The sequence below is a fragment of the Aphis gossypii genome, chromosome 1, assembly GCF_020184175.1.
Source record: "Aphis gossypii isolate Hap1 chromosome 1, ASM2018417v2, whole genome shotgun sequence".
Taxonomy (NCBI): Eukaryota; Metazoa; Arthropoda; class Insecta; order Hemiptera; family Aphididae; genus Aphis; species Aphis gossypii.
Genome location: NC_065530.1, coordinates 58,907,956 through 58,929,988, shown reverse-complemented (window position 1 = coordinate 58,929,988; position 22,033 = coordinate 58,907,956). Strand labels below are relative to the sequence as shown.

General features: G+C 24.5%; 1 protein-coding gene across 1 annotated transcript; it reads right to left on the bottom strand.

The window, feature by feature from the left end:
* Positions 1-831: 831 nt before the first annotated feature.
* Positions 832-20,599, bottom strand: LOC114128524 (protein unc-79 homolog). Its single transcript, XM_027993045.2, has 48 exons — positions 20,282-20,599; positions 20,054-20,173; positions 18,615-18,776; positions 18,105-18,275; positions 17,947-18,027; positions 17,705-17,884; positions 16,241-16,473; positions 15,958-16,166; positions 15,601-15,893; positions 14,940-15,084; positions 14,684-14,860; positions 14,484-14,607; positions 14,284-14,416; positions 14,052-14,188; positions 13,759-13,986; positions 13,514-13,660; positions 13,256-13,355; positions 12,951-13,120; positions 12,176-12,324; positions 11,165-11,322; positions 10,219-10,400; positions 9,956-10,157; positions 9,649-9,840; positions 9,326-9,415; positions 9,132-9,271; positions 8,950-9,071; positions 8,657-8,873; positions 8,454-8,592; positions 8,235-8,385; positions 8,074-8,167; positions 7,711-7,794; positions 7,502-7,647; positions 6,890-7,116; positions 6,569-6,783; positions 5,980-6,116; positions 5,373-5,480; positions 5,155-5,295; positions 4,930-5,084; positions 4,766-4,860; positions 3,425-3,676; positions 3,221-3,331; positions 3,015-3,131; positions 2,778-2,942; positions 2,522-2,700; positions 2,023-2,266; positions 1,786-1,926; positions 1,580-1,705; positions 832-1,236 (listed from the first exon to the last, which is right to left on the bottom strand). The coding sequence occupies exons 1-48, from the start codon at positions 20,301-20,303 to the stop codon at positions 1,039-1,041; spliced, it is 7,509 nt and encodes a 2,502-aa protein (XP_027848846.2). The 5' UTR covers positions 20,304-20,599; the 3' UTR covers positions 832-1,038.
* Positions 20,600-22,033: the final 1,434 nt, after the last annotated feature.

The window sequence follows — 22,033 nt, the reverse complement described above, 5'->3', positions numbered from 1 at the left end:
GAGTAAATTGAAAACTAACTTATATCATAATTTATAGAACTCTAATCGGTATCTAAAATCTCTTAAAGTAGTTATAATGAAGAACACTTCAAACATTTATTAGTACAAATTATTAATTTTAATAATCCTATAACTGCGATATAATACATATTAAAGATAGAATATGTTTTTTAGAACTTAATGTACTGTTAGTCAGAAATAATTAGAAATAATTATAAATAAGCTACCAACCAGTAAGTATAGCATATGGTTAAATAGATAAGTATCAACTGTATAGAAAATGTTGTAACATTTAGGTCAATTGTAGGAATAATACTAAGAACCACCATAAAAAGTTATCACAGAAATATTGTCAAAACATCAATGAGTACCACTACTGATTATTATAATTAAGACTATAAATAACAAAAACTTAATGTGTTCCTAAATTAGTATTTTATTATCTATTTCCTGTATAATTAAAAGTCCTTAATATATTTTACATAAAATGTATAATTTGTAATACATCATTGACCATTCGTTTTTTCTATTAAATGTAGAGATTAAATACAGTATGTAGTAATTTCAAAGTTACTTGTTAAATTAAAATACAAAGACTGAATTAAATTAGGCATAATTATTATTTAGATGATTTTAGTGTACACATATTGGATCCTAATCAAATTATTATTCTATTTATATGGTTAATTTAATCTTCTTTTTTTATATTGTCGTCTTATTTTAAATATAGAAATTAACTGTTTTTTTAAAATGTAAACTATATATTTTATTCCAATTTGTTACACTACATAAAATTATTCTTTTAAAGCAGTAGTTCCCAAATTTTTTTTTCCTTGATTCTCTTTTTTGGATCAAATTTAATCGCGGTGCCCAGCTGTGAATACTGTAAAAGACATAACAAAAAAAATTCTACATATTTTAGATTATTTGTTATGAGCTGTAGACCACAATACCCTTAGAAAGTGCTTAAAGTGCCCCTAGTGCACCGCGATGCACAGTTTGGGAACCGCTGTTTTAAAGCAACACATTTCCATTATTTTAAACATTATAAAATTCATTGACTTGGGATGATTGAAGTTCAATTTGTGCCATTTTAAATTGTAATGTTTGTAGCCATTTAAGAGTATCTAAATTGACTTCTGATTTAGAAAGATCAGATCTAGGCTTCATTGTTGGAGGTTCTCTAGGTTCAAAATCAATACATGTATCTAAACGTAATTTCATATGGCCTGGTAACTGTAATTAATAAAAGGTTACAAAGATTAAAGATTTATTTATAATTAGTTATTACTAAATAAACAAGATGTCCTGTGAAGGTTACCCATTGCGATATTTTCTGAAATAATGAAGATATCAGAATTCTGTTTTATTTTTTGACTTGCCTAGAGACAAGGACTGATAGTATAAGTACTTTATATTTTAATTTAATTTAATGTATTGGTAAAAAATTTAAAAAAATTATTTAAGGAGGATGGTAAATGGGTAAATCCTAACGGGACACTCTGCATATTATATATGCTTTATACTGCTCATACATCAATATATGTCAAGATATAATTACATGTATTGAATACTATACCTTAATATTTTTATCAGTAAATAAAACCTCTTTCCACATAGGTATAAGTTTACATAATGTCACTGTACGGCACTCCAATAATGCTTCAAGTAAACTCAAAAAATGTAAGTTTACCATTTCTCCCATCTAATATAAATAAATATACATCATTTAAAATATTAATATGAATGATATTTTTTATATCAATTGCTAATAACTTGACATACCGATTTAGATTTTGAAGACAAATTTAGCATACTTTGAGTAACTTTATTCCAAAAATCATGTAATATGTTCATTGTAAACGAATGGTGATCACCAGCTGTTACCATTTGTTGAGCTGTTTGTTCCATATAAATTGTCCACAACTAATAAATATTTATTATTATTACGTTTTAACTTAATGGATTACAATTGGTGGTCTTATTATATATTTTATTATTTGTATAATTATTCATAGTTACTTGACAAAGTACAAAGGCATGGAAAAGAGATGACATATGAATAACTGATGATTTTGATTCCTCTGCAAATCCTGTCATTATTACATTAATGTGATCAGCTATTTGACATGAAACATCTTGAGACAGTGGTAGACAAGGTCTATTCTGCATTGTTGTATATGAGAGTGATCCAATTAGAATCCAAGATAATAAACGTATATGACTGAGACAATCCGAGAAGTCCTTACAATTGTATATAAATAATCTGAAATAAACATTTATTATACAATATAAATAAATATATAAAAAAATGTATATTGAACAGAATGGTATAACTAAGTATAAATTATATGGTTTAAAACTAAACCTCCCCTGCAAACTGAAAAATAAATTAGTTTTAATGGAATTTTTTTTTTTTTTTTAATATAATGGATATATTAATTTAATGATTTTAATCGAAAACAAAATAAAATAGCCATTTTAATATAATACAATGTCATAAAAAAACAAAAATATTTACCCAATAGTTTGTATTTCATTAGGTCCATAATATAACCAAGGGAATATCTTATGTAATGATCTTGCATCTCGAGTGTTACTTTTTAATAATTCTAATGACAGGTATTGAGACATTCCAGCTTTCACAGTACTCCCAAACGTATCCTCATTAATTCCTTCTTCGGGCGTCGTACATCGACTCTACGCATGTTTATAAATTTATATTTATAATATAATGTAAATCATTTTAAAAAATAAATTATATTTTAAGAACAAACCTTTAATTTTGTTAGAGTATTAAAATCTGTTAAGAAATCTAAAATATCTTGTAAATTATTCCGCAAAAGTTCTGAAGCACCTGTTGGTACACTAGTTACAATTGCTGGAAATGTTGGCACTATGTTATCGATTGCTGAGCATTCTGGTAATATTCCACCAATATCCTGAATAATTGTTACAATAATGTACATTAACTTTATTCATAATGTTTTAAATAAGTTATTTATTCATTTTACTTGAAGTATAAAAGAAACATAAACCAAAAGGTTGTTATTAAGATTCTGTGTTTTGAATTTTAATGCTTGTATTAACTCTACTGTAACGGCTCTTGTTAGTATTGTTTTTTCTCTTTCCTGTGCGTTAGAATAAAATAATATTGTTTATTAAGATACATTTTCAAGTATAATATTTATTCAATGTGCTAGCAATGAACAGTTCTTACTCTTGCAAATGTTTTGTAACTTGATGAACAAAGATCAACTAATAAATAATAATTAATATAGTGTTGTTGAAGGGCGTAAGTTAATATTTTTGAAAATGGATCCAAGATACTCTAAAAATATAAAATGTAATATATTGATATTAAAAAGGTATTTATTACTATAACGAGGAAATAAGTATTTAATTTGTGAACATTAAACTTTACCTTGGTTGAAATAATTCCTGGAATTTTCAAAACTATAATCATTAGCTTGAATATTAAATTAATATTTTCAAAACTACTTATTGTTAGTTGAATTTTTCTAAACAATGTATCAAATTGATTAAGAATGGTTGTCCATGTCAATGTTGATGTGGTGGATATGGTATCTGTAGTTAATATATCAATATAGTATGTAATATTGGATAATATTATACAACAGTCATCAGTTGATAATGATTTTTTGGAATTTAAGACCTGAAAATTAAAGTTTTAATAATTTACTAAATGATGAGAAATAAGTAAAAAAAATAAAAGTATACACCCTAAATGAATTCATTTTAAGAGGATGAAACATGGATTTTATATTCTTTAATACATAGAAAATTATGAAATTTATAAACTAGTATGAAAAATTTTGATGAAAAGACAACAGGTTTATTTTAATGGATTTGTAACATTATTTTATTTCAAAATAAGAAGTGTGATTCATAAATCTACTTTTCTACATTAGCTAACTATGCTAAAAACATACCTGAACTTTTCCTAGTTGCTTATAGCTATGTAATAAATTGAAGAATATTGTTTGGAGATATTATTAATAAAGTTAAAAGTGATTTATTAGGTAAAAAAAATATGTACCTACATTTGTATTTTTAAATGTAATATTATATTGTTTTTTTATTAAGTGCGACATGTGAGTTTTATTATTAAATAATTACTAATTTTAGGGTAACGTGTTCTATAAAACTTTAAAATAAGTGTGCATAATAAATATATATACAGGAAAACAAATTTGAAGGCTGATAAATAGTTTTTCCATGAAGTGCCAAACAGTTGACTTTTCTCTAATAAAAATTTATCTATTTAGATCAAAATTCAATAAATCAGTTTTTGAATTATTAAAAATTAAAATGTATACTGGTCAATTCTTTTATCGTACAATTCTTATTATTTCAAAATCTAAAATTAAATCTCAAAAATTAAAAAAAAAAAAAAACTGAACAAACGAGAATCAACATGCTTGATGAATCAACACATTATTATACATAAAAATTCTTAAATATTTTTTTAATAATAAAAATAATTTTTTGTAAATATATCAATGTTTAAAAGTAAAACTTTTTTTCCACTTTTCAACTCTAAAATGTTTGTCTATCTGAATGTGAATATTATTATATGTAACTGAAAATTACATTTTTAATATTTATTAAAATAATTTTTTTTTTCCAAAAGTTTTCTTTTTTAGAAAATCCTGAAAACTGTACTAAGATAAGTCGAATTTGAATTCACCTAATATTATATATTGTTTATAATGTTATATTTTATATATAATATGTTACTTACTTCTAAAACCATTTGTAATGGCTCTATAGGATTCATTTCGTTAAAGTCCATTAAAGCTTGTATAATACTCTTAAAGAAGTTATTATCATTGTTTTCTATAATTATCAAATAGTTTTCTTTATATAAGACATTTTACTTAGGTATTAAATTATTATGATTATTACCAGTATGTTTCATTTGAAATATTTGAGTAAACACTCCATTTGGTGCAAGTTGATAAAGAATACATCTTAAGAATTTTTTTGCAATACTAGTAGAACCACATGGTAGAAATTTTTGACTTTCTTTTTGCCATAGAAAAGTAGGTTTAGAATGACATCTATTATTCAAAATTACATATTTAAAACCTAAAAATATCAAAAACAATAATGATTTAAGTAGGCATGTACTTGGCTAATACAGTTAGAATTTCGGGTAAAAGACATGCTGCAACTGAAGGAGCTCGGTGTACAAAAGTCCCCAACAATACAATGCAAAGACCAATTTCATCATCACTATATTCTTCTTTACGTGTTCCACAATCGCTACACCTATAGATAAATATTATAATGTATTATATTTGTATTTTGTACTTTTTACATATTAATTATTAAATACAATATTATACCTTTCTTGAATACAATCTATTCCAATGCGACTTGTGCTATTGCTAACATTTTTATTTGAAGAGAAAGCTTCATAAATTGGAGAATCCACATTTTGAGTATGGATATTTCTAAATTGATTTGTTGAAAAAAAATTATTATTATACCTTTTATTTTTCAGTATAAATTCAAATTAAAAAGTGGCTAACCAAAATTCAAATGTCTATATATTTATGATAGTCAATTTGATTAAAGACAAGCATTTAACATAGCTTTAGTTAAATTTGAAAAAATTAAGTCAATTTGAGAATTATTAAAATATTACAAATTTAAAATATAACAATCATTAAGCCAGTTTTATTAAGTTTCAAGCAAATAAAATTTGAGTATTTTAAAATAATCAAATGAAAAATGATTTAAAAATCCACTAAAAAATTACTTTTACTTAGGAAACATAGATTTGAACAACTATGTTGTCATTATATATAGCAAATATCACAGTAATACAATTTAAATCTTAATCTTATATAATTTTTAGCTGAAAATTAGTCAAAATCTAAACTACCTATAACAATTTTTAATTAAGTCTAATTCAGTAAGCTTTTATTCTATAAGTCTTTATTATATTACTTGTAATTAAAACTCTTTTGAGAGTCATTTCCATGAGTCATAGAGTGTCGTGCAGAAGAAAGATTTGATGATTTGTTGTCTTCTGGGCTATCCAGAGCACTTTGTTTTGTTAGTTTCCGTGGACTATGGAGATTTTTCTGTAAAATACAAAATATATCATTTATATTCAATAAATGCATAGGCATAATTTGGGAGGCTTGGGTAAGCTTAGCACCTCCAAATTGTTTCATATTAATTTTGATTTTAAAAGTAACAAATAACTATAACTATAAATTAACAACATCACAAAAAAATAGAGAGGCTTCATTGCCCTTAGTGTTTTCATTGAAATTGTGCCCCTGGTTATTTATACTAAATATTTAAAGTACATTTCTATTGTTTTAAAAAAAATGAAATATATAAACATAAAGTATATGTTTATTGTTTATGAAGGTATATTTCATTTTTTTTTTTACTGAATCAAATTAAAATAGCAATATATTGTGTATAATAAAGTCTATTTAGATTCAATAGAAAATTATGATGTCTAATAATTATGATTATTTTATGCAGGTTTAATTGTAAAATAAATAATATGAATACAATATACTTGTTCTTTTTCAGAACTATCTTCTCTATTGAGAGAGGATGATTGTGATGCCGAGTCAATGTCTCCTAATCCAAAAGTCTTGTTCATTTTTTGCACCAAATTTATAGTTGTTCCAATTGGTAAAAGACGTTCCTGCACTGGAATTTCCAATGGTTTTTTTTCTATACTAACTTCCAATTTAAATCCCAAATCAGTTTGGATTTCAGTAGTCGATTCTAAGAATTTAGATATTTAATATTTCAGTTAGAGTATATAGCATATAATATAAGTATATCATTATTATTATAATTTAGAATCATAATCATAAGATTATGTTATTACCCTTAGAAAAAGATGAGTTTTTATGAACTTTCATTTTTGACAGCGGAGACTGAGGACAGTTATATGATTTTAGTGTTGGTTTTTGTAATAATATTTTATCTTTTATATTTGAAACAATTGGTGGGTGAGATGTAACAGAAGAAGATGACGTAGATGTTTGACTAATGTCTTTTGGGTTATAAAATGTTGTTTGTTTTTTTTGTACATCAATTATTTCTTCAGATTTTCTGTAAGAATAATTATTTGCTATTATATTAGTAATATGATTATTTATAAAAATTAAAATATTATACATTGTAAAAATTAAAATTTGTTGAAAGAATTAAAAATTAATAAATGTAAAAAGAAAAAAGAATACCTAATATGATTTACTAAATAAAAATACTACACAATATTACTATACAATAAAACTGATATTACAGTATTACAGTTTAATATTGCATAATATATTATGCTTTTTAAGCTAAATTAATACCAAATTACAAAAATTAAAATACTAAAAATATTACACTTATTAATAAGCCAAAATTATTCTAAAGAGAAAAAATTCATTGACTACTAGCATTGTTTAAATTCAATCTATATTCATTATACTCATAAACTCATAATTACTTTAATGTTGTATTTATTTCAGGTGATGAAGTAGAAGTTGTTCCTAAGATAGGTTGTGATAAAAAATTTTGTTGATTAGCAACACTAATTATTGCTGAAGTTGCTAACATTTTCATTCCTTCTTTTACACCCCATTTATCCGTTTTCTATTTAAATCATTTTACTTAATTATTTTTATGATTATTAATTAATATAAATGTTTTTCTTACATCAACATTATTTTCATTGGACCAAAATGATCGAAGTGGTGCTTTTTTATTAAAAGTCTCGTCTACTGATTCGTCAAATGATCCCTGTTGTACATATATATATATATAGAAATAATAAATACTGATTAATATAATTAATTTTTATCATATTATTCATACTTGACAATATAAAATAAATATTGAATAGATAATACTATGTGAAGTGTGTTCATTTATAATTATAAGAAAAAAAAGTATATCTAATTAGATAAGTACACAAAGCATGGTAAGTTAACCAATTTTTTAAAAGTTTTTTAGTTAAAGTAACATAACTTTATTTTTTTAACTTATTAATTTATTAATTCCAACCCTATAAATACATACATGTGAACTGTAATGACCAGTTGTACTGTCTGATTTATATTTTTCTGGAGCGATGGCCAAATCTGATTCTGTTTCATCTGGTTCAGTAGAGCCTCTAATTTAATTATTTCAATTAATTATATTTACATATTATGTTAGATTAAAATGTAAAAAATGCATACGTAGATCCTTGTTTATGAGGAGTTCTTTTATGAAATGAAATGTCTTCTTCCCAGTGAGTTTCCATACTTGTTGGATATTTTCTTGAGGTAGATGGCTGAGATTCATACAATTTTTGTGATTCCATGTACAAAGATTCACCATTTTTTTCAACTAGTATTTATTAAAAATATTTTATTATATATTAATATAATACATTTAACTTAATTTAAATAACAAACCTTTGGTTTTTGAAGCATCTGGCATAACAACTGTAGGAGGTATTCTATTACAAACATGTTGTTGCGCATTTAGTGTATTCAAAACAATTTCCATTAATGACACTACAAGAAGACTTACTGGTTCCTTATCAAAATTATACTAAAATAAAATATGAATAAATCAATCTAAACTCAGTAAACTATTTTATTTATAAATAATTTACCTTATACAAATAAACCATTACAGACATGAGCCATGACTTTCTAGCCATTGGTTCTAAAAACCACAAAGAATAAGTAGCATTAATAGAATGTGTTTCAGGTGAAGGGCAATATTGAAGTAATAACAGTGCAGTAGGTGCAATAATGTGGCCCATTGTAAAATTTTGGTCTAACATTTGCGGTAAATTCGACAAAAATGAATTAAAAACTGGTAAAACCCTAAAATAATTTTTTTTTTAACATATGAAATAAATAATAATTTTTTAAACATTACATAAATATATTATACAAATACCTTAATTTATCTGGTGGTATAATAAATCCTTTTTCATTGTAATTATAACCCAATAACAAATATAAATGCTGTAACACAATACCTTGAACTCTTATTCCATGTTTTGATTCTTCTGGATATGCCTATTATGAAGAAATTGTTAGTTTCATAAACATTTAATTTATTTAAATACTTTAAATTACATGCTCGGGTCTTGACATATATTGCATGAGTAAAAAAACAATCAAACTGCTGGTCTCTTTATCAGATTCTTCTAAATCAACAACTTTTTGTAAAAGCTCACTAGCATTATCTTCATGAGAATCCATTCCATAAGAATGATCTGAAAAAAACAATTGTTATAATATTGGTTGTTATAAAATAATATTAATTATACCCGGAAGGATAGAAAGAATTGGTGTAATAAGTTGTGAAGTTTTTCTTTTTAAAATTGGAGCAGAAAACTGTCTGTTATAAACTTTATCGCCTAGAAATGTTTTATACATATTATTGTAACATGATTTTAAATTATGATGTTAATGAAATATCATAATTATATATATATATAATATATATTAATGCATTTTCATAATTTTATAATTTTACAACTATAATCAATACATTTCAAATTTTTAGCACATTCACAATTACCTATATAATTATTAAAAATAAGCAATTTACTTTTATTTGATTAAAAATAATATAATAATCATATATAACCATTGTGTTTTGGTCCATTTTTTGTTAAAGTAGAAGCAGGTGCAGACATAGTTCTTTTATAAGGCCATTTTTGCCCAAAACTTGCACTGAGAGTTCGAACACAATTTGATTCTGAAGAAGATGCCATAGATTCATGAGCTCTTTGAACTTTTTTAATAAATGAATCACTAGTGATGTCAGAATTTCTTAAATCTGCAACAACAAAAAAAACAAATTTTTATTTATTAAATCATTTACATACATAATACATTGTTTTGTACATTAGTTTATGAATAATTAAAAAAAAATAATTTATGTATTATTTTACCTCGTACATGAGTAATATCACCACTTTTTTTTAATTGTATCTGAGCTTCTATAAATAGAGCATCAAACCGACCTAAGAAAAACTCCCATGAAAGTATTTTTCTGTCATTCAGTGTATTGTGTAACTGATAAAGAGATTGTAATATCATAGGTCTATCTATCATAACAGTATCGAAATGCATTTCCATACAATGAATTAAATTCTAAATAAATAATTATCATTATATTTCAAATAAATAAGGTATTTATGTTGATTGACATTACCTTTAACGCAGAGTCATGAATGGTAGGTAGTAAAAGAGTTGCTCTTGTAGCTACATAAGTACTACGATCATCCATGCTTGATAAAAGGTAACAAAATGCGTTTGTTATACATGATTGAAGAGTAGGGTTATTTCTTAAGGGTGTATTATCCACAAATCTAGATATTAGTACCACTTTTTCAACTTAAAAAAAAAAAATAAAATAAACATTATAAATTAAGCAGTGACGGATCCAATGGGAGGAAATAGGGTATATATCCCCCCCCCCTTGAGCTTATTATATACACATTTATTACATTGTTACTTATGAGAAATACTAGTTACATTCAGCGTTAAGTATTGTATTGCCCCCCCTTGATATATTTCTGGATCCGCCCCTAAAATTAAGTACTATAATTTAATATTAAGTTATTTGATTTAATAACATTTAATTTTAAATTAATGATAAATATATTAATAGATAATTGTAACAATATATGATATTGAAAATATACTTCAATAGTGAGAAATTGTTATTGTGAGTGTATAATTTTGAAAATTAGATTATAACTTACCTTTAAAATATATACACTTTTATGTGGGAAGGGATAAATAGAGTTACCACAATATAATAAAATATTTATATAAATGTAAAAATTCTCTTTCATTTTTATTTTTATACTGTTTTAAATTTTTTTTTAATAAAGACCAGATTTAATACAATGTTAAGGTCATATGTAATATTACTGATACAGGTACATTTTAAATTTATATACTCATATTATGAAAATATTTAAAAGTTAAACTAAAATAATAGAATTAGAATTAAATTTAAAAATGATTTACATGTAAGTCTTACAAGTTACAAACATCAAACTTTAAACATTTATTTAATGAGAGTGAAGTACTAAGGTATTATTTTTAACTATTATCTTATGTAATACAAATATAGTCCATATAATTTATACCTGCATTGAAACGAGTACGCCAATCAGAACTATGAAATTCATCTTTAATTAGTTTCCAAAAAATATCACTACCACATGGTAATGATAAACAATGAAGCATAACTGGTATAGCTACTTCGCAAAGATGAGATTTTATACCTTCTATACAGTCCCAAATGCTAAAAATAACATAATAAATTAACAATTTAAATCTTGAATATTTATTTACATTATATTAAATGTAGTTATCTCCATTGGGAATGCATTTAATCAAAGGAAGGAATCTGTTAAAAAATACAAAAATGGACAGCTTTAAAGGTATATCTAAAGATACATTTATTGTATTTTATTTAAAATTAAATTTTAATTTATTATGATTCTTTGTATCTATGCTAAATGTATTCTTAGACTCTTAACCTAATTAAAAAAATATTATAGTGGTCACCGCTTATTGGATTCATGGTTAATTGACTCATTCACTTATTAGACTCAAAACAGTTGATTCCAATTTCCATCTATACTTAACTAATATACAGAAAAATGTTTGTCTATTTGACTCATACACTGGTTAATGAGATCATATTTTAAAAGTTATAAAATTAAGGAAAAATGTACACACATTCAACAAACATGCTTAAATGGTACTGGTATTTTGCTTAGTAGAGGGATTCAGCAACATAAAACTCACAAAGAAATGATTATGAAGTTAACTGAAAAGGGAAAATCTAATCAATTCTAGAAAAATTAATTAAGTATCCAAGTTATTGCAATATTTTATTTTTATTTGTAATTACACAGAATTTTACATAGTATCTTAAATCTTAATAAACATTTGTTTAGTAAGCAAGGATTTATTTTTATTTTTTGAGGGTCATTTGCCTTGTTAACTCATTCAGTTAATGGACTCAAATGGTCTAGTCCAAAGTGAGTCTAATAAGCAGCAACCACTGTATATTAATAATGAAATGTAATGCGCACTTAAGTACTTTAATTAAATTTAACTTTAAATATTATACCAATACTTGTACTTACTTTTTAATTATCAAATTTTCTTGACACCATATAACAAAACCTCTATGCTCTTTAACAGCTTTGGTTAATGTATCACAGTGTAGAACTACAAGATGCAAGGACTGTAATAAATAATACTTGAAACTTGTGTCATTTGTCTTAGGGAACTCCTAAATAAAATATATTACAATTAAATAATTTATAAAAGTAAAAATGTAAATTTTTAGTAAACATACAATCATAGTTATTTATTCTTCTATTAACTTTGCTATTATATCTTATTGATATAACCTTTTTTAATTAAATTATTGTAGTTTTAAGATAAACTAGATATTCTTTGAAATATTTATTTTATAAAATTCTGTTCTAAAACTATATGCTACATATAGGTATACTTAGTAGATATTTTAGTATACTGAATGTTTGCCGATTTAGGAAATACTCAATTTATATAATTTTATAAATAAATATAAATATAAAATATATATTGTATTAAAAAATATGTGTTTCTATAATAATATTTAAAGAGTAGAAGTCTTACAGTGTATGAGCATACTAGAAGAGTTAAGACTTTCTTTAAATGTTTTATAGATGCTTTATAGCTTGTAAAAAAAAGACCAGATTCAATATATCATGAAATAGCCTGGAAAATTAATGTTCATTAAATCAGTGAACATAAGGTTATAAAACTTGGTTAAAAGTTAAATCAATGCTTAACCCAATTAATTGTAATGTTAAGTTTACAATTACTATGCATATTGAGATTCACTAGGTCTATAGATATTGAAGTATATACTTTAAGAATATGATACACTAATTGCAGCTGATCAGGAAGTTCGTCAATTTTAATTCGAAACCTTCCTTGAGCTGTTTGCCAAAAATCTTGAATATTATGGACAGACTCATCTATTGGTTCATCATATTCGTTCATTAATTTAGCTTGTGCGACTCTTGCTGTTGCAACTCCTTAAAAATAGTATTAATGATAATAGATAATTAATAATCTCATTAATCTTTTACTAAATAATTAAATTAGTTGATATGAATTTTAAAAATTAAATTCATTAATTAACAGTAAAATTTGTCAAAAAAAATAATTACCAACATCAGATTCTGTTAATGTAATAGCTCTGGCAATAGCTGGCATTACTGGAGTTAAATCTAATTGCTCTACAACAGTTTCGACTGTTGCAGTCATTAGCTGAAAAATTATTATTGTCTAATTATTTTATCTTAAACTTTTTATAATATAATTCCGAAAAATACAAGAATTCTAATAAAAAATTGTTATTATTAAAAATTATATTTTATTTTGTATAAAAATTTAAGCTATAGATTATTTATTTGTAAATATTTTACTTGAGGCATGTTAACTAAAAGTCCACCAATAGTGTCTGGAGTTAGCATAAATGATAAATTAGTTCCTTCGCATTTTGATTCCTTTTTATCAACTTCTGTAGGTGTTTTTTTTGTATCATCAGAAAAACATTCTTCTATAATCGGATCCTTTAAATACAAATTAAGGTAAATAGAATACAATTTCTACATTAAAGAATGACAGGACCTTAGAAATGCCTTTATAATATTTATAGTATTTTACTTACATCAGGAGGATGTGCTAAATTTGGTAAGGAAATATATTCCACTAATGAACTAGCCAATTGATGCCATAATACAATTAATTCACAAGATATGCATTCCATTTTGTTTTCACAATCTTTGTGTGACTCAGTAAACCATCCAGTAACTAAAGAGTTGGTAATTAATTTACATACTTCATGGTTCATTGCACTTGCAAATCCTGTATGCCGTTCAATACCATGTAATTCCATCTAAATTAATTTTAAATTATTTTTAATACATTTTTATATAAAAGTTGATATAAATTTAAAAGTACTTGTTTCGATGTTATATCCAACATTAACACACAACAGCTAAGTTTCAAATCATCTTCCAACAAATCTGGTCGAGTATAATAATTTTGTTTATCTTCATCATCTGTAACACTTTCTGTACGTTTAATAATAACAGGATCTGAAATAGGTAATTATTGTTAAAAAAAAACTATCAACTAAAGTACTTTCAAAATTAATTTATTCAATACATAATGTATATTTATAAATACTAACCTAAATTACTCTTCACAAAATCCGATACTTTTATATTTTCATGATTATAAATTTTTTTAAGACTGTCTAATCCATCTTTAAAGAAGTTAAATAATAGATGAATTGGTATAATAATCTCTAAGCTAGTTAATACCTGTAAAATATATAAATATAATTTAAATAAAAAATGGTTAGTACTTTAATAAGTAAAATTTTTGTACCTGAATCCAAGTTAAAGCTTGTTCTTGTACTTTGGCAGATGTGCCTTTGAAACGTACCCCTATGAAATTGTACAGTTTTGTAGCATCAAATCCTAAAGGATTCATATCTGAGTCTAATATTTTGCTAAACATAAATTTTATATATGATATTAAAATAAATCATAATTTTATTTTTTTAAATATTAAATAACTAATAGTACCATAAAAGCATCCGCAGTTCTGGTAATTCATCAGGTGGAACATCTCGAACAATAGCTTCTAACCAATGTGGCATGATTAACTCCCAAATTTCTGATGTGACAATGTCATAAGGTACTAGACATAATAATTGATTTAAGCCATTTTTAATTAGTGCAGTTTGACTAGCTAACATATCCCTAAATATTAAATGTATTATTATAAATAATATATTTTATAAAATATTTTAACAATATTTCAAGTAAGTAGGTAACATACCAATTACCGCCAACTTGTGCATATTCTGGTGGACATGGTAATAAACAGTTGACAAATGCTTCAAAATAATGTTGTCTAACACCTTTCAGCCACCGTTCACCAATATATTCTGTTTTCATATACTCTAAAGTACATTCTTGTTGGTCTACAATAAGAATGAATAGAATAAAATATACAGTTGTTGTGGTATCAAAAATTAATTATTTACAAATAAGTAATTAATTTGTAGATTTTTAATTATTAGTGTATTTTATACAAAAAAAAAAAAGAAATAATAATAATAGAATAATATAGTCAATACATAGCAAAAATATGATAGAAAAAATTTTCAAAAATGTTTAAGTACATTTGATTTTGCATAAATCGATTAGGTATTTACCAACTAAATTACATGCTACATATAAATTTAAAATTTATTTAACAATTTTAAGTCAATTTTATTGAAAACATCATTTTTTTTTCACAATAATTGATATAGATAACCCTAAAGATATAAATCTAAATTCACAATGTAATTTATGGAACTTTTGGAAAATTTAAAGTTATAAATTGTTAAAATAATTTTATAATAGAAAAAAAATCTATTGTAAAACCAATAGCTTACTTTACTAAGAATCAAAAACAATTTTTAGGTAAATATATATTTGAGATTCAAATTTACCATCATAAGAATAAGCAGTGACATGAAACCAATGAAATAGTATTGATAATAATCTTCCCATTATACTAGAACGAGGAGGTTCTTGATCTTCTATTCGATATAAAGCAACTAATAACCAAACACCAGTTCTGCCCATAAGTTGTCTATCATTTATTGTAACTTCTGGTTGTTCATCCTCTTTATCCGTTTTACTAGATGACATTGTACCCTTAACCTTAGCTCCAAATACAGCTGCTTTAGTTTGGCTTTCTTTAGTAGCCTCAGAGATAGGTGGCCGTACTTCTTTTAATAAACTAAAATTTATTGCATAATATTATTTAATTTAAATACATTGTAAATAATTTTTTAAATATTTACCTAACAATTGACTCAACCAAATAAGTTTGCATCTCATTATCTAATTCTCCAGCTGATTTTAAAGTCCAGTGAACAATATGGTCAACATTTTCTGAATGAATGTGTTTATTACAATCTGAACATAATCTAATGGGTCGATTATTATTCATGGATGCACACTCAGGTGAAAAACATGTCACACTAATCATAGTATTTTGTGATTTACATTCCTTAAAATAATTTAAATATATCTGTAGAATTTAAAATTAAGATAATTATAAACTTAACTAATAACTTTATTTACTTGATATTCACATTTCCATGTAGCTAAAAGTAATGGTTGTAAAACAATATGGAATTGATATGATGGTTTTTTATTATGTAAATCTTCTGCACAATCAGTACATAAGTAAAATGGTGGTGGACAGTTTTCAGCATGTTTCATAGATAATTCATGGTTTAAACATACACGTTCAGCAGGGCCATATCCCACTTTTGGGCAATTTTTTTTTTGACATAGTAATGCCAACCAATTTCCTTCAAGTAATGAAATACTTTGTTAGTTTTATTAAAATCCAAATAAATTTTTTAAACAATGTAGATAATCAAAAAAAAAATTATAATAATTTAATAGATTGACACAATATTATATAGAAAAAATCAGAGGCGTGTCTAGAACCAAAATTTAGGACAGGCCTAGTTATAAAAATAATTTGTATAGTCAACACATTTGTGTGCTTATATAAATATAATTTTAAAATGCATATGTTGGGTATACTTAAAGGTTAAAAATCAGGGTAGGCCCGGGCCTACCAGGCCTACCCGCTGGACACGCCTCTGGAAAAAATGGTTATATAATATGTACTTATACTAATAATTATTAACATGTTAATTAGTATTTACCTTAACTAGTCATTTTCAATTATTAAATAATATGGTTTTTTTAATATATACAATAGTACCTATATAGTTAAAGTTTTCTAAAATGTTCTTATGAAAATTTTAAACACATATTTAGTAAATTAATTATAAATTTAACTTACAATGTATATAGATACTTGGAAATTTAAAATAATTAAAATAACATATTTGGCATTAGTTTTAAAATATAACTAATTACATATACCTAAGTTAGGCTTGCCATTTGTCCCGGTGCCACGATCGGACATTAGTTTTGTCCCAGTTAATGGAAGCCGAGCGAAAATAACTTTATATTATATTATTTAATAATGAAACATGGAATAATATTGTACACGTATGTAAAATGAATTTTAGTCTAACTTATAATGAATTTTATGAAAAAATTAAGAATAATATAGCTGTATTGAAAAAAATCTATTCAACAGAAAAATATCAAAATTAGCTAATAACTAATAAATGTAGTTTATGTAAAAAAAATTGTATTGGTTTATTATTTTAAATAAAATAATAGATTTTTATCATTTCCATATAATTTTACTAACTATACTAAAAAAAAAGGTTATTTAATAATATTATGATGTCCTGGTTTGGTGATTTTTAAATCTGGCAACCCTTACCTAAGTTATATTCTTAATACAGAATAGTATGAATTTAGTAAATTAAAAATGATAAAATTATTTTTAAAGTAGTTAATTTTTTTTTTTTTTAATAAAACATTTAAAATTGTATCTATTTAAATGAGTGAAAAAAGTATGTGAGTTTAATTAAGTATTAATTAATTAGTTTTTTCCTATTTGTAAGTTTAATTAATTATTTTGAAACATGAAATAATAATATCAAAAATTACCAATCGATTTAGGTTTATTTCTGTCAAATTTATTGGCATTGTATAAAGGCCAATAATTGAATAATAATCTTGCGGCATGATATCTTGCTACTGAAGTTCCATATGCAATTACCACCAGTAAATCTTTCTTTATATTTTTTTTAAATGTCATAAGACGTTCAACTAGTTGTAAATGTAATGCTAAGAACAAACCAAAACACATAAAAACATAGTTAGGTATTTTAATTAATATATTAATTTACCTGTATCAAATGTATTTTGAAAAACTAGTAATAAAATCCCAGCTACAGATAATGCTGCATTGTTCATGCATTTATTTCTAGCTAAAAAACAAAATTAATGAACTTGTATTAGGGTCAAATTAAAAAATATTTGTATTGATAAATGCTAATAAATTTACGTATTGTAAATGGTATCACAAAATAACATAACGTGTTGATCAAATCATGGTGTACTGATGAAGGTAATACTTGAAAAGCAGTTGCAATCATATATGGTAAGCTTTCCAAAGTATCGCCACCAAGAAAGGGAACCAAACAAGCCACACATTGATTGAATGCTTCTCCAAACGCTAATAAAATGTATTATGTGTCATATAATTAATGTATCCAAAATGTAGATACCTACTTACAACAAAGTAGGCACCAATTCAATGTTTATAAATAGAATGATTTTATGGTTTGGGTAACAAATTATATGCCTTTAGTAGATCATTAGTAATTTTCTTATAGGTACTTGATATAACAATTAATTTGTGATTTGTATTTAAATAAAATAAAAATCACAGACAATTTAAATTAGGTATATAAATGTAACCGCCTTGTAAATAGAGATACCAGACTACCAGAGTACCCCTTTTCCCACCAACAAGTCTCATTGAAATATCTATAGATATAAACCTATAACCTACCTTGTAAACCAGTATTAATAGAAGATGCAGAATGAAGTAAAGATTCAAGAGCAGAATACAAGCCAGTGTAATCTAATGTTGGATAGAGAGCTAAACGAGTAGCATCCATTTCTGGGTGTAAAATCATTTCATGTGGTGATTTTGAAACTTCCTTTAACATTGCTGAAACATATTAAATGTTTTTTTAATAAATAACTTAATTCTTGAAATATAATATTAATTTTACAGTAAAAATAAAAATAGTGGTACTTATTACTAAACTGTATGTAATATAATAATTTCCTTTAAATAAAATTTTAAAGAGTAGAAAAATTAAAGAAAAATAATATTTTAATTAGTTTTATAATAAATACTAAAATAATTAAAATAAGTTAAAAATATTTTTTTATTACTAATAGTTAGCGATTTTTATTTACTAAGTTCAAGTTTTCAGGAAAGCTAACAAAGGTTGTATAAATACAAGATAGATAACTATTTTTATATAATAATGTTTTTAATTATTTTATTAAATTTAACTAGGTATTGAAATACAATATATAATAATCTCTGTAAAATTGAAATACACCTTGAATAATGTGATATTTTAAATTATATATTTAACACAAAAAAATGTGATGAAGTGGAGTAAAATATAAAAGATGATGGTAAGTATAGCTGGGTAATAAAATCGGTTTGATAATTACCTTATGCACGTTACTAGTGTGTTAAACGATAAAACAATTAAAATTAGTAGACTATCAAAAACTATAAAAAATTTAAAATTCAAATTCATATGGCACTATTTGCACACACGCCACCACCCAGATATTTTTATTTATTTCCGCCAAGAAACGTCAGGCCCAGGTAGGTATCGACCATCATACATTCTTTAGAACTAGTGATTCTACTCACTATATTATTCATACATCATACAGATGATAAAATTACTTAAATAAAAAAAAATCACTTTCCTGACGTGTGACATAAATGTGATTGAATATAAAATTATCAAACTTATTTATTTATAGAAAATAGCCAATATGGCAATATGTATGTCAATAATAGTACCAAATACTTGAACATATTGGCAATAGGTAATATATAATTAGGTAGACCAAGTAAATATCATTTAAAATTACGTCAAAAATAGAAAGTATAACATCATACATGGCTATTTTACGAAAAAATGTAAAACTATATTATACATAATCAAGTGACAAGTCTACATATCTCTATACAAAAATCAAAAATATTGCTATACATAATTATTTTTATGCACTTTTATGATAGTTTATAATGATCAAATATCAAAACTTACATAAATTATTAAATTATTACTTAATATATTATGTTTGTATTTTGAACTAAATGAGTACCTATTTAAGTAATAGGTTATACACTTTTTGTTGAAATTTCATCAATAAAATTATTAATTATAAATTATAATATTTCAAGCTTACTCAAAAGCACTTGAGAAAAATATTTTAAACAATTAGCTATGTCTAGCCCAGTTGGACAAGGCAGCATGTTATAGCTCAATCGTAGTTGATAATCTTGAAGGTGTCTGATTTTAGCAATAACTGAAAGAAAAATTAAAGTATTTTTAACTGTTTTTATTAATTTTTCAGTACTCAATAATGTATGGTAGATACTTGGTTCGTACACAAATACCTAAATTGCCAACTTACACGATACTGATTTAGTAACCATGATGATTTACTTTATGATTTACTAAAATATTTACTATATTTACTACTACAGCTAGTCTACCTATAGGTTAAAATAATCTCAAAATAACTATTATATAAAAAGTATTCTTTTTTTTACATTATTGACTTATGAATATTATGTTTAATTTATCGTTAAAAGTTGCAATTATTACAATGCCAAGGCAAAAATGCCAGAAATTGTAACGTTAAGATTTTAAGAGACTACAATATAGTATAATTTGATACTTTTCAGTTTTCACATACATCGCCGCGGTTCCGTGTTTAGGGACACGGACCGTGTTTAAAGTAAGTTATTGATTTAATGGCTTGATGCTGTACTTACTACTTGGCAGTAATACCACGTAACCAATAAAAAATAACTTTTTTCGACACACACAAATTAAAATGTACAATATTATGTTGGTTTAATAGTCTAAATTGGGAAAATATTAATACCTAATTATAATTGTTAATTGTTATTATTATATTCTGTGCTATTGAGTAGGTATATTATAAAAATGTATTATACTATTATGATACAACGCTATGTTTACCTAACTATTATAACTGTTTAAGGCGTTTAAGGTATTCTGGTATATCTATATTTAAGTAGGTACCTATAATTGTTTAAATAAGACTGTAACATGTTGAATTAGGTAATATTGGTAATAATATACAATATGTACCTATATAAGTTATAAGTTATACATTTTATTTACGTTTTACCATGAATTAACAGAAATCTCGATCGATGCGCTAAATAAAACTCGGTATGGGGCTCATATAGTTTGAAAGGTTTGTATTAATATACATAAAAATATCCAAAATATATTATTCAGCCAATATTTAAAACGTACCTTTCAAGCTTCAATAATTATTAATCCTAAATTCAATATATTTTTGGAAGTTAATCAATGATAGGAAGCAACGTAGGTACCTACCTAATAATATTCCTAATACACATTTATATTCTAAAAATAATCCTGCTAACGGCGCTAACTACAACCCAGATACCATTAGAGATATTTTATGAGTTACTTTGAATTAGTTTATAAAAGCTGTAGTATATAATATATTATAATATATTATATACTCCTAGTATAACTTTTTTTCTTCATATACGCATAGTCTCACCTCTTAGTAAAGATATATTATTGATTTCTCATCCTGTTCATTTTCTGTTTTCGGAATAGGCGAAATATTTGTTTTCCTAAATAATTTGTCGGTGTTAGAAATTCTATCCTTTTATGATTTAAACCATACCTATCTGACAGAATTCAATAAGTTAAAATAGGAAATTCAATTTCTCAAAATACTGAGAGAGTTTTCTAGAGTTCCAAAAGGTTTTTCGCCTCCACTATTTATAATTGTTTTCAATAATCTAATACATATATAAATTAATAATATTTTAAATCCACATTATTTTGTGGATGATTTAGATTTATTTATGCAAATTTCTTAAATTAATGATTGTAGTAAATTACAGTATGATCTCAATCAATTCAGCCGATATGATGAACAAATATAATGATCTAAATTTAAATACAAATAAATGCATTTAGATTACATTTACTAGAAATAGGTAAAATTTTAATTTTAATTATCATATTGTACCTACTTATATGAATAAAAAAAAAAAAATAAAAAACTTGGTATCGCATCTAAACTTAAAGACTTGGTATTATTTTCTTTAGAAAATGATTTTATTTTCACCGAATATATCAATGAAAT

What these genes read in the sequence shown, in the direction of transcription:
- LOC114128524 (XM_027993045.2), bottom strand. Translation starts at nt 20,303, where the DNA reads ATGGTTACTAAATCAGTATCGT. An exon ending in AATTCTTTCTATCCTTCCGG is followed by an intron (nt 9,272 to 9,325) that starts GTATAATTAATA and finishes TGTTTTTTTCAG; the next exon opens with ATCATTCTTATGGAATGGAT. An exon ending in ATAGATTGTATTCAAGAAAG is followed by an intron (nt 5,296 to 5,372) that starts GTATAATATTGT and finishes ATTTATCTATAG; the next exon opens with GTGTAGCGATTGTGGAACAC.